Here is a 13,788-nt window from a genome sequence, read left to right as displayed (position 1 = left end):
TGGCATGTCATTAAAATACAAATGAACTCAAGTAAAGAGGACTCAAACTTGGTAACTTTGATGTACAGCCATATTTCCCATCAAAACCAATTGATCTATGCTTACTCCCTTTATGCTATCCCCATGCTTGTATCATTACTTTTCAACCCCCATGCTTGTATCATTTCTTTTCAACGTTAACATATCACAAAAATGCAAGTATGGTATAACACGACGTGAGAGTGAACTTTTAGGTTGGGTTAAAAAAAATCTCCTTATCTGTCGCATACTAAAGCACATGTCTAAGATCCGGTACCGATCATGATCGTTCTCATATGGTTTAGGCTGTCATTGTGTATAGGTGGAAAAGGGGTTTAGGGGACCTATGTAAGAAGGTCTTCTTCATGCAATGCCCCCACAGGTTTGAGTTTTTATACAACTCACCAATTGTATGATATAGAATGGTCTCAATCACTACTAATTGAAAAAAAGATGGTTTTAACAATTTCAAAAATAAGGTTTTGAAAAAAAAAAGAAATTATGGCCACCTTATTGTTGATTTTATCGTAGTATCATCTTTGTTTCATGGTTGATTTTCCCCGGGTTTTCTTCGTGTGACTAACCATTGCCGATCTAGCAATAGGCACCCACCAGATATGCAAACCCAGGCAAGGAAAAACCAGTTGCCAAGCGAGGATTGGAAAGGCACTCCACATCTGAAAATTTGAGGAATGCGAGGGCATTTTTCCACACGCGCATAAATAGCAACATCATCTCTTCATGTTTTGGAGGACTGTGTTTTTATCTGTGTTTTTTGGCCAAAAACCACTTTGGGGAGTAGATTTATGTTGTGTTTGGTTGTTTACTCATGCGTGTCAAAGAATGTCAGACCAAATCTTAGTTATTTTAATTAAAATTAGCCTTAATTTGGTTGGGTTCTAAATTTTGGTTCCACATCCCTGCCATTTGCCTATTTTAGTTCATTTTAGTGGCTAAAGTTGGCCGGAATTTTTTTTAGTTCCAAAAAAAGTTGGCCACAACCATAGCCACCAATTTGGTGTAAAAATTTGCCTTGGCTAAAAAAAACTCGACCAGGGGGGTTAAGACTGCCACCGTAACATTACAAATAAGAAGGACCTTCTCACCCGGCCGAGAAAACCCCGAACCCCCTCCTCCACCCTTACACGGTGGTTTTCCGTCGCCCAAGTGAGAATTGGGCCGGTGCCCCCCCCCCCCCCCCCGTGCTTTGGCTATGGGGACGGACGAGGGGATTTTTTTAACCTCAGCCTGAAATTCGTTCCCACGGGGAGTCGAATCTAGGACCTGAGGAGTGCCGCTGGGTCACCTAACCGTTTGAGTTAGGCGCTCTTTGGCAATTTGCCTTGGCTAATACATGGCATGTTTAGGTGAAAAACTAAACGTACCCAGCAACCTTTTAGTGGTGCTCTTACCATTCTTTTTAAAAAAAATCAAAACAATAATCCAACTTGTCTAGATTCCACAGTCCAACGATCCATTGTCCCGCAAAATTTTACAGTTTGATCATTGTTGCCTTAAATGCATCCTAGAAACAATGATCAAACACCTAGAATCTAGATAGGGCATATTTCTTTTAACTTTTAGATTACAAATTTCCATTATCCATGATCTAACCTACTTTTCGAAAACCATAGCTAACACAAGAAGAATCATAGGGTATGTCGGTGTTTCATACCATCGATGAGTGCTTTTGGTGTCACGCACGATGAATCAGATGGTAGCCTATAGGGCACAAGAGTTTATATTGGTTTAGACAAAATGTTCTACGTCTAGTGAATGAAAAGTGTCTGCATTGCTCGTGCACCGAATCCTCAATGAAATGTTGAGTAGGGGGATGAGATGTGAGTTTGTTCATAGAGAGTGTATAACCATGGTCACTAGAAACTTCCTACCCTGCCATATATAGCAGAGGGTAGGATTATTCCGGGTTGCTTCTTGATGGCTAATGATATTGTTATGTGACTATTTATAGTTATATCAAAAAACAAAAGACTATTTACAGTTATATCTGACTGATTGGGTCACTATTGAAGTGATTGTTGTTGTAGATTCATCCTCGGGAGAAGCCAACGTAGCTAGTTCAGATGGCTTCACAAGTTTCTGCTCGAACGATAAACCCTACTGTCGCGGGGTTAAAACCACGGCAAGCATTGTTGTTCATCGGGTGTCAGAGTGCGTGTCTCTGGTGGCTCGGGTGGACTTAAGAACACAAGAATCACAGAGGGGACGCAACGGTTTATCCTGGTTCGGCTATCGAGGCCCTACGTCTAGCAGCCGATGATCCTTATACTCTAGAGCACCCAAAATCTAGGGGGGGTTACAACAGAGTGTAAGAGAGAGATTTGGTAGGGGATCACTTGGCGCTGATCCTAGGAAGCCACACCGCCGGTGAGGCCTTCCCCCTCGTCGGAGAGGAGGAAGACGATGGAAGCGGTGGAGGAGCTCTCGGTGCCCCTCTCTGGGTTGCTCTGCTCTCAGTGCAGTGTGAGCAGAACGGTACGGACCCGAATGATCTGTTTATGGGAATCGTCTGATCATCCCCCCCTCTTAGAATGCAACCTCCCCTTATATATCAAGGTAGGTCAGTTACATGGTGGTTTGGGGGAGTTGAGCCTATGGTCTACATGCGCTAGAGTCCAGGAGGGTCTTACAGCAGTGTCGTGTGGACCGTGGCGATATCGTGGAGCCGAAGAAGCTCTAGACGTCGTCCAGATGCTCTGTTCTGACACACTAAGTGTCAGGCTGTGTCGTCTTGGGCCGGCCTCCACCAGGTGCACCTTCTGGAGGCTTCTTGGTGGCGAAGGCGGCTAACTTGAGGGCATGACGCGCAGGCCCGGGAGTCCCTGAACCCCGCGGAGGAGTTTTGTCTTCTTGCATCACGCTTGTGCGTGACGCTGTCGGAGGAGCGGTTGACAGAGCCATGCCAGCGGGGTAGCGCTGGGGAGCCCTCGAGCCTTGGTGGCTCGGGGCTCGTGTCTCGAGCCCGGGCCTTGGCTAGCGCCGAAGACCGGGATGGAGCGAAGGTTTGGGTCCAGACTCCCGTCGATCGAGAGCCTGAGGTTTAGGCGAGCCCTCGAGTCTCGAGCAGAGGCGGCGGGCATATTCGGGCCCGGCCCGATTCCTTTACCGAAGGGTACGTGCGAGCATACCCGATGGGTACAGCCCCGAGCCCCTGGGCGATCCTAGAAGGGTCGGTCGTGGGGTCTCTCGGACGAAATCCCTTGATCCCGAGGCTTAACATACCCCTATGTTAGGATCTCGTCAGCTACTAAAAGGCTTTATTGTCTTTTTTTTTTGTCAAAGTTGTCGGTTTTCTTAGAATCGGTCTATGCATCACTGGAGTGTTTTGGGGGCCAGAACACTCGATTTCTTTTCTTCACCCTTCTTCCTCCTCCCGACGTGCTGCCGCCGTCCGTCGCCCTACTGCGACGCGGTAGTGTCTCGCCAAAGCTCCACGGCCGCGGAGCTCCGACGAGACTCTACTGCGCCCATGATGATCTCCTTCTTCCCCTCCCCGCCGCTGTCATGGCTATGGGCGTCCCCGCCCTAACCTGGCTCGACCGCCTCCTCCGCCACTCGCTCCGGCAGCGTCCTCCGTCTCCCACATCCCCACCGCCTAGCTTGCCTGCCTCCCAAAATTTTTTTCTCGGCCCGACGGAGATGGAGAAAAGAGGGAGAGGAAGAGAAGAGAGAAAAATCGAGTGTTGGAACACTCAAATGAGAAGTAACTTTTTTTTTGTTTTTTTATTGGTTTTAGCTCTCATGCATGTTCCCATAAATGTATGGCCGATCTTGCTCTTGCGAATTTTGACATACCATATGTTTTGTAAGAATACATACCCAAAACATTCGCCATAACCATAACCTGCTCCTCCAAATGCTCCAAATAAAAGACATAAACCCTCTTTTGTATACAGCTATCCTTTGCTTCTTGAAGGCTGAAACGCGACCAAGAGCGAAGAACGGCGCCAAAAAATTACAGGTGAATAAATTAAGAGTCAATTGATCCTAGCTATCAGTACTTCATACATTTTTTACGGCACGATAGGCAACAGCAGAATCGGGCAGAACCGACCAACGAACTCGGCAAAAGACATGGAGAAATGGCACGCGGCAGAGGCGGCGCCGTGCATCAGCGGCACACCTTGCAGATGCAAACGAGCAAGATGACCAGGAACGCCAGGCAGGACAGCCCAATGGCCACCCCGAGCACCGTTGCGCTGGGTCCACCCCTCGTGTCGGCGCCGGTTTCCGCCTCTCCGTCCCCGCCGCCGTCGTCGTAGTCCGCGCTTCGCTCCGACCGCGCCGTGGCCGGGGGCGGCAGCACCGGGAACCCGTACTTGTCGCACGGCGCCACGCCCACGGCGATCTCGGCGGACAGTACGGACCGGTTGTAGCACAGCTTGCCGTTCCCGGCGGCCCTGAAAACACGCAGCCTGGACAGGAATTTGGCGGTGAACGGCACCATGCCGTCGAAGTCGTTGTTCTCGAGGTTGAGCTCCCTTAGCCCCCGCATCTCGGCCAGGAACAGCGGTATGCTGCCGTTGAGCCTGTTGGAGCCCAGATTGAGCACCTCCAGCTCCGGCAGCGTAGAGAGGGTGTCGGGGATGCCACCGGAGAGTGTGTTATTGGACAGGTCCAGGGTGGTGAGTGAAATGAGATCGCCGATGGAGGTGGGGATGGGCCCATTGAGAACGTTGGAGCTGAGGTTGATGTGTGTGATGCCGGCGAGGAGCGTGAGGGTATCTGGGATGGCGCCGGTGATGCGGTTGCCAGACAGGTCGAGGTGAGTGAGGTTGGGGCAATGCCAGTGGTGCGGGAGGAAGCCAGAGAGGTTGGCGTTGGAGATGGTGAGGCGGGTGAGGTGCTCCATGTGGGAGACGACGACGGCGAGCTCGGTGGGGGAGCCCGTGGCGAGGGGCGTGTCCGCGACGGTGAGCTCTGTGAGATTGGTGAGGTGAGAGAGCCACACGGCGGAGAGGCGGTGGAGCGAGGCGGTGCAGGAGAACGCCTGGAGCCCGGACGCCAGCTGCTCCGGGGGCAGAGCTCGCGGCGGCGCGGCCGGGCAGTCGGAGAATGCCAGCGCCCGGAGCGACGGCGCGAGCGCCTCGAGCGCCGCGGCCGAGACGGAGGTGGTGTCGGAGCAGTTTGTGAGGGCGAGCGACGTGACGCGCCGGAACGGCGCCCCCGCGTCGCAGGAAGCGTTCACGGCCCCCACCACGGCGCCCGCGCCGCAGGGGTCGGCGCGCGGGTGCGCTCCCAGGCCGAGCGCGCGCAGCGCCAGCAGCTGCTGCGGGTCCAGTGGCGCCGCGCCCGCGATGGCCGCGACGACGAGGAGGGGGAGGAGGAGGCGAGAGAGGAAGAGGGCAGCGGCGTCCATGCCCGTGGACGCAGCGTTGGCGAAGCGAGAGCGCGCGTGGGTGGGAACCCGAGAAAGGCTTGGCTTCTTCAAAGCCGCGAGGAGGGAGGGGAGCGGCGCAGTTTACACCGCGCTCTCTCCACGGGCACGGGGCCGGAGCCGCTCTCCACCGTCGGATGCGCGCGGATTGACGGATGGGCAGGGCTGGGTATTGGGGGACGAGGGGCGGCATGGGACGGTCGCTTTCGAGGGCAGTGCGCTTGCGCCGGGGCGCGCAGAGGTCGCCTGCGACCGCGGCAGAGGCAGCAGCGTGCCTGGGTATCCGTGCAGTCCCTGTGTGCCTATCTCTTCATGCTACCGCTGCGTCCAATTGACCGCTGTGGAAAGACGGGACCGGTAAAGCCGGATGCGCAGCGCGTGTCAAATGGGAGGAGAGGTCTCATTGGCCACCGGCTTCTGCCACCCTCATGTGATCGTGCCTGGCCGCTCAAACATGGGATGGTGCCGTGCGGCGCGTACCAGCTCTGTGCCGCGCTCAGGTTCTGGGGCTTCACCACGACGCCGCGCAGCGGCGCAGGGGGTAGAGGCAGCCGCGCACTGCGAAGTGCGACCTGGAGGCTGGAGCTGAGCGCGCCCGTGACACATCGCGCTGCGAGTGGGGTTGGGGACCTGCCGCTCTCAAGCTGGGCGCTTCTGCGGTCCCCAGCGGCCCAGCCCAACCCCATTCTAAGCGGCCCAAACGCATTTGATCTTCTCACAATGCTAGCGCGACTGGGCTGAAGGAGATGATTATTAGCTGCAAAATCAAAAGGTTTCTGCAACACTCCTTTTGTTTTATTTATTTATTAATAAGGTGTGGCACTATTCAGCCTACTCGCTCCACCATCGTATGCTACAACCGCGGCTGCTTTGTAGTGGCCCCAATAAAAGAGTACTCCCTCCATCTATCTAAAAATAAACATAAACGCATATCTTGTTTCTCAAGGAATCAAATTTTTAAAATTTTAACAAGATATGAAAAATAGTATTAACATCTGTATCTCAAATAAGTTTATTGGGTCAGTGCCATGCTTAATCTAAAGATACTTATTATATATCATAAATATAGTACATTTTTGTATATATTTGGTCAAACTTTAAATGATTTGATTTTTCGGGAAGCGAGATGTACGTTTATTTTGGGATGAAGTGCATACTTATCTTATTGCAGCCAAAGGCACAGCTGCAGCCCATGAAACCATTGACTTTTGGCTCGATTGTATTTATTTAAACTTACTTAGGTAAAGTGAAAAGATCATCATTAGATCTGTCATCAAAAGTATTTCAATCATGCCTTGTATGCTTGTGAATTTGTATAAATATTAATGTTTTAAATCACCGGCTAAGGCATATAGCGATCTATATCCTGAAACAGCAAATAGCCGCCAATAGCAAACAATAATAGCGGTATCTAACAGCTAAATTGTACATCGATAAATATAGCCAAATCTTTCTCAAACAGTTATAACCAGAGACTTAAAACCTTGATAAATATTAACAAAATGAATATTTACTTATAAAAAAAGAAAAAGAAAATATTAGGTTCAACCCTTCCGTCCCCCTGATAACAAAAGAAAAACGTCAATGGTGTCTATAAACGGATGGACTATCATTGATGCACACTTCTATAATTTACTAGATGGTACCCCACGCTTCGCTACGGGATGCTAGTTATCTTGGCAGTTGCATACAGAAAATCTTTCACAGCTGACAAACATTCAAAGAGCATGTTATTCACAATGTAAGTAAGCAATCGAGGGAACACAAAAGAAGATAATTTGCTTTAGAAGTAAGAACTCATAATAGAAAAATGAGGGTGGAACATGACTGGAGCATATTCTACTCAGTGTTGAGGTGAACGCAGAGCTACCTATAGTTTAATATCACTGGTACAGAACTTTCAGTGCACATCTGATGGTTTGCAGAACTCAGTGCATGAATGTGACGAAATAGTCCACTTTCGGTTGCAATCGTAGTCGATGACATCCTTCGTACAATTCTGATCAATCTCTGTAACAAAGCAAGACATGATAGGGATGAAAACCTGGTAAGAGACATCAGGCCACAATATGAATTGTACTGGTCCCAATGGTTCACCAGCGTTTAGGCACCAATTAGATTGAGGAACTCTGATGAAGAACAGGAATAATAGAGAAAACTGTCAGACATTTGGGGGCCAGAAAACTATTAGACATATAAGAACTCTTACAAAGAACTCTGATGAAGGGACTCTGTTGGGCCTGTATAGAGTTTGAGGATGACAAAAGTATCAGACATTAAAAAAACACAAATTAGATGGTTAACATGGCATAGAGAAATACGAAGCATATATCCTATTTAAGTAACACCAGCATATCATATTTTTGGATTGACACCAGCATACTGAAATATGCAGACCATATGTATATGTAACAATAGTGCCATAATTAGAAGCAGAAAGGGAAAATAGAAGAATCATTATGGTGAAATACAACATGGGATACAGCCATGCAGGTACTGTGGTACAGAAGAATCAGTAGAGAGCAAGGAAGAGTTATCTGAAGGTATACGGACGGCATAAATTAGACTCATGGAATCATTCTAGGAAGTACATATCCCCAGGGTCAGAATTGAACGGGCCTTGTACTATATAAGATAGGCGCCTCTAAAATTGGGCTGCTTTTTTGGGGGGTGACAACTGAATTTAGGTAACTGAAAAAAAAAAATCCAGAAGACAATGTTCTCAGTACCCTAACTGATACCAGCAGAATGGCAATTCCAAGAATTTGCAGAGGCATGGTAGGACCGTACAATTTTGGTAACTATGGACTACACATAAAGCATTTTTTTTACTTGACTAAACATGCATCTGACTATGCAAAAGGTAATGCGCTATTTTCTCTGATTTCAGCTATGTTTGCCAAGAAAAAGAAAACATGCATGTTGCTGTACAGAACCCAATTACCATTGTGGATCATTTACCTAAAGAGTTTGCCAAGAAAAAGAAAACGTGCATGTTGTTGTACAGAACCCAATTACCATTGTGGATCATTTACCTAAAGCTCAAAAGCTAAAAAGTCCAATCATCAACAATTGTACTGCCATACCTTACATATTTATCAAAGAAGCATTGAGGCATTTCTGTTAGCAGTTAGCAGTCAATGGAGGTACCTGCATTTCAGCATAAGAATAAGCTCACCATAGAAATGTTGATGATCGCATGACAACAATAGTACAGGGGGTAGGGAGTCACCTCCACTACAATAGAAAGAAGTGATTGTACTCGACAAGAAAGAACACTCCCTACCTTACCTGATACAGCTAATGGCATGTAATATATCTATCCAGTCAAGAGTATTGCTTATAAAGCACAGATACCTATACCAATAATAAATCACGTGAACCATAGTAGCCAAAGTCAAAGAAAGGCTAATGGAAATTATGAATTTGTACAGAGAAAACAAAGATGAACCTGTACTGAATGATGGAGAAAATGGGTGTGGCATACCTGGTACTTTGTGGTGTTCAGCCATGATGTTTTGCTCATCCAGGAGATGGCTCCACATCATCCATTTCTAATCTGTGTTCCAATGACCCAGACTGCAGTTACAAATCGAAGGTCAGGTACTCCCCCAAAAAAGCAGACACGTCGCGTGAGTATCTGAAGACAGATGTAGGCAAGATCAGCTGATTGTTTTCAGTTTCCAAGGCATCTGCCTCATCAGACCATAGAAGGAAAAAAAAAGGCATAAATAAATCACAGAAGCGGCATGCGGTTGATCAGACACCAAGGCATCCTTTTCTTCAGGTCATACCAATCGTAGCTACAAACAAATAGGGAAAAAAAGTGGCATACTGTTTGTAGATAGGAGGATTAGTCCTTTCAGTGTTTGTCAGGCTGCTTTCGATGTACATGTAGACTAATTACAAGACGAAATTGTTCAGCAGGTGATTGAAGGACACAAAGCAACGGGAATATGCATTGCACTGGTCAAATCATAAGTGAACATAGGGATATATAAACATACATGTAGATAAGGGAAAAACATACATGTAGATAAGGGAAAATGACCAGACCGAGTAAGATGGAAATGGCATTGAGTACCTGAAGTTTGTTGGGAAGGATGAGGAAATCTGTTGCCATGATGGATGCAAGGTGAGGATCAATGCATTGTGAACTACCTTTGCAACTATATGTCTGGTGTGCTTCTGCGATTTCAAAAAATATGACGGTGATTCAAGATGATCTCAGTTTTAGTATCATGATTTTAGAATTCCCAGCCTGATCAAAACATAATACGGATCACATTGTAAGGATAGCAACACTAAGATGTTAGATTACAAAAATATACAACAAATACATATGTAATGGTCAATATCCGGATTTGTTTCCTGGTCCATCGAGGCAACAAAACCTGAGGAATGCTAATCAGATAAATCATGGCTTTGTATAGTATGCCTTGCAAAACGTTGATTATGGTAATGTATAAGGACTGAGTGAAACAAATACTGGCCCAGTAAAATCAGATGTCACCTCCCTGAGTAGAACTGTTGTCTGTCTATCCGTGCACCTAATCTGACACAATCATTCAATGGCAAGCAGATTCCCTTCAACGGAAACTGCAGAGTAGCAGTACAAAATCAGTAGATTGAGACGGAGAGAAGCCAACGCCGTCGCGACTGAAAGTACCGTCGGTTAGATTTGGTCTGACATAAAAAAAAATATTATTTGTTGATGGAAAAATACGGCTTATAAGCTAAACAAGCTTAAGCCAAACAAAACCTTACGCGAAGAATGATGGACTCGAGAGGAGTGAGGTGGGGAGGCGGGGATCACCTCACTGACTGGATGGATCGAGCCGAGGTGCCGCGAAAGGTCTTTGTTAGGTTTTGGTAATTGAGTGATAATCTTAGGTGGATTAATATGTGTTTGAGTGAGATACACAGGTAATTAGTTCATAAGTACATATGTGTGAGCAACATATGCTATGATGGTGAAGATGGCTAGAAAATGTTGCAAAGCTCATACATGTGATGATGAAGGAGTTCATTGCACATGGGACATAAAATTGAGCCATGTGATCAAGGTGGAGAAGACCAAGACATGACTTGCCTCGACGGACCGGTTGCAAGTGTGAAGGGCAAGTTGAGTGATGACTTGGCGCCGATAGACTGAAGCAATGGTGAAGAGCAAGTGAAGTCAAGATCGATGAACCAATATAGTCACGTGATGATATGGAGTGGATCATATCATTGTTGATTATGTTGGTGCATGTGTTGCATCGACATGGGAGGAGACGGAATGAAATGCGCAAGGCAAAGGTATAACATAGGACATTTTATTTTACCGGTCATAGGTGTGTAGAGAAGTTATGACCAGATTTAAGATAGATGACCATACTATCAAGAAGGGCAAACTTGTTTGCATATTGATCATCTAGTGTCATTTAAGTGATCTAACTTTACATCGTCACTAGGATCGAGTGGCATGACAAGTTGAGTGGCTAAGTCCTTAAAAATATTTATGAAAAGCAAACACACATACACATGGTGGAGTATACCTGATGGTGTTGGCACATTTGCAAAGGAAAAATAAGTTAGAGTTGAAATGGATCAACTCGATAAAGAAACGGAGGCGAAACAGGTCACTGTGAGTGACCGGACACTGGCCTCAGCAGGACCAGCGTGTCCGATCTAGTGGCAGCAAAGAGCGCGCGGTCTCGGTCTTGTGATCGGATGCTGGCGCAAAGAGTGACCTAGCGCGCAGGGGCCACGTCCGATCGTCTTTGACGTATGCTGACGTAGTGGCGCGAGCGTAGCGTTGACACATGGCAGGCGATGAAGGATCGAACTCAGATGCTGTGTCTGATCGTGACTCATCTGATGCGTTCAGTCGCAAAACAGAGGCTCAGGGAGTTCTCTGGAAACGATCGGACTCAGGCGGTGGCGAGTCAGGTCATGGAGCAAAGGCGCATCTGGTTAGGTGTTGGCTATGTGCGCGGGGGCGATCTGACGCAGCTCGGGTACGTCAAGTCGTGGGCTTGCCGCGTCCGGTCATCTTGACCATTGACGCGTGAAGTTACCATTGAGATCGGGTGGCTCCGGTTGAACGTAGAGCGACACGTGGACGGTGGACTGTGACCAGACGCTGGCCAAGTGCGTCCGGTCAAGGTGATATGCGCGTTCGGCCACATCGCAGAAAGCCCAGTGAAGGGGTAACGGCTAGTTTAGCCTGTGGGTCTATAAATCAAAGTGTTCGTCAGCCTTTGGCCAGCAGCTGAGCACACTAGCCTTGGTGGCTTATTTGGTGGTGCTTGGGAGCCCTCTAACTCACTCTTGCTTGATAGTGTTCATCTGATTGAGTGAGTGAACGATTCTAGTGCGATTGCATTGTGAGGTTGCATCGAGTGGCACTAGGTGATCGTGTTGTAAGTCGGTGATGCTTGTTACTCTTGGAGGTTGTCACCTTCTAGACAGCTTGGTGGCTTGTTACTCTGTTGAAGCACGCGAGAAGATTGTGCGGTGCTTCGGAGGAGAGTTTATAATGGGATTGTGCTCACCCCGTGGGAATCATGAAGAGTAACTCTAGTTGAGCATGTTATTGAGCTACCCTTATTTTTGAGGTAGGTTCTTGTGGTGCCCGACGTACGGGCTTGAAGGGTGATGCCAATTAGCAGCTGAACCACCAAGTGAGCGATCAACACAACGGGGACGTAGCTTGGTGGCAACCAAGTGAACCTCGGGAGAAAATCACCATATCAATATTGTCTTCATCATCTTCTTGGTGGTTTGCATTCCGTGAAGAGACTTTTACCTATGTGTCATTATGAAAGATGGTCCTGACCTACAGGCCACTAAAAAGTTCGAACGCACCCTAGTTCCATGACGCTAAACTTTCTTGCCTTTCACGCCATTCCGTCCACCTTTTGTTTGATTTTTGTCATTTGCCCATTCTGACATATGGGCCCAGCCAGTGAAAGTGTCCAAAATACCCTTCTCTCATACTCTTATCCACTTCTTTCTCTCTCTCCGACTAGTGAGACCAAGTTGTCGGCGTCTTTCGCATGCAGTAGGCAAAGAGGGTCGAGCCGTAGGAGCGGAGGCGCGGCGGGATGCCCGTAGCGGCCATGCAGCGGATGACGGAGAAGCCCATGATGGGGTCGTGGGTGCCAGTAGCTAGGCATGCGACACTGGTGAGGGTGGACGTGGTTGCCCGCGCACCGTCGCTGTCGCCAGAGTGGAGCTTGCTCGTCCCGCAGTGGTGGGGCAGCTTGCTCGTGCATCGGTCGTGGTGGCCGGGGGAGCTTGTTGCGCGTCGTCATGATGGTCGAAGGGATCTCATCGTGCGCTAGTGCGGTGGCTTTGACGGAGCTCCCATGCGCACCCACAGTCTCTGGGGGGAGCCCATGTGCATGCCAGTGGCGGTTGGTGGGGCGAAGCTCCCTGCCGGTTGCTCCAGGCGCTGCGCTGTAGGAGGTCGAGCTCACCATGGCCATCATGGTTTGGTGTGGGTTGCCATGTGTGTCAATGTCAATGGTGATGCCCACGTCCGTGAGAAGGGAACGAGCGAGGCTAGAGAGTGCCTGAGGGAAGGGCGAGCAGAGCTCGGTGCACCGCCTCAAGAAGCCTGCGCCACCAGTTCTACTTGGCGCTCCCCCCATGCTCCTAGGGCCGGCCATGCCGGCCCCTCAAGGATGATCACGTCATGCCACTGTGGCCTGCTAGCTGCCGCATGTGGCCACACGCCACCGCACGCCTGCTGGCCACCGCCCATGAGCTCGCCGTGGTTGCCATGGTAGCCTAGCCTAATGGGGTGCTGCACAGCCTCTAATCCGACGTGCAGGGCGGTGACGGATGCACGGGCACGGAGGCACGTAGAGTCGTGACCCATGCAAGCTGTCCCCGATCAGATAGAGGAGAGAGAAAAAATAAAATAAGTGAGGAAAAAAAGAAAAGGAAAAAAAATCCCTAAGAGTATTTTAGACTTTTTGCACCGCAGATTGACACCATTACCAGCGAAAGTGGACAGAATGGCATGGAAGACAAGAAAGTTTAGCGTCATGACACCAGAGTGCGTTCAAATGTTTTAGTGGCCTGTAGGTCAGGACCATCTTTCATAATAGCACACATGTAAAAGGCTCTTCCGCAAAACACAAGCTTGTATTACTTTCATATACATTGTGCTTGTGTAGTTGCTCTTGTGACTCATTTAGCTTGTGTAGCTTGCTAGTTACCTTCTTGCTCGTGTAGCATAGAAGTAGCTCTCTTGCGTGGCTAATTTAGTTTTAGTAACCTTGTTAGTCACATTGCTTAGTTTGTGTAGCTAAATAATTTGTGCTCTCTAATTTGGCTTGTGTAGCCTTGTTATTGAGCATTGTTAGTGAGCATAGGTG

General features: G+C 48.4%; 1 protein-coding gene and 1 long non-coding RNA gene across 2 annotated transcripts; both read right to left on the bottom strand.

The window, feature by feature from the left end:
- Positions 1 to 4,012: 4,012 nt before the first annotated feature.
- Positions 4,013 to 5,398, bottom strand: LOC136458996 (receptor-like protein 51). The gene has a single exon (XM_066458898.1). It carries the CDS (start codon positions 5,396 to 5,398, stop codon positions 4,151 to 4,153), a length of 1,248 nt encoding a protein of 415 aa, XP_066314995.1. The 3' UTR covers positions 4,013 to 4,150.
- A 1,851-nt stretch (positions 5,399 to 7,249) lies between these two features.
- Positions 7,250 to 8,993, bottom strand: LOC136458995 (uncharacterized). The gene is made up of 4 exons (XR_010760117.1): positions 8,904 to 8,993; positions 8,708 to 8,773; positions 8,503 to 8,566; positions 7,250 to 7,426 (listed from the first exon to the last, which is right to left on the bottom strand). It is a non-coding gene; the product is annotated as an uncharacterized lncRNA (long non-coding RNA).
- Between the last annotated feature and the right edge of the window lie 4,795 nt (positions 8,994 to 13,788).

The sequence above is a fragment of the Miscanthus floridulus genome, chromosome 6 (assembly GCF_019320115.1).
Source record: "Miscanthus floridulus cultivar M001 chromosome 6, ASM1932011v1, whole genome shotgun sequence".
NCBI lineage: Eukaryota > Viridiplantae > Streptophyta > Magnoliopsida > Poales > Poaceae > Miscanthus > Miscanthus floridulus.
The sequence above is the reverse complement of the archived record's forward strand: the minus strand, read 5'-3'. Positions and strand labels throughout refer to the sequence as shown.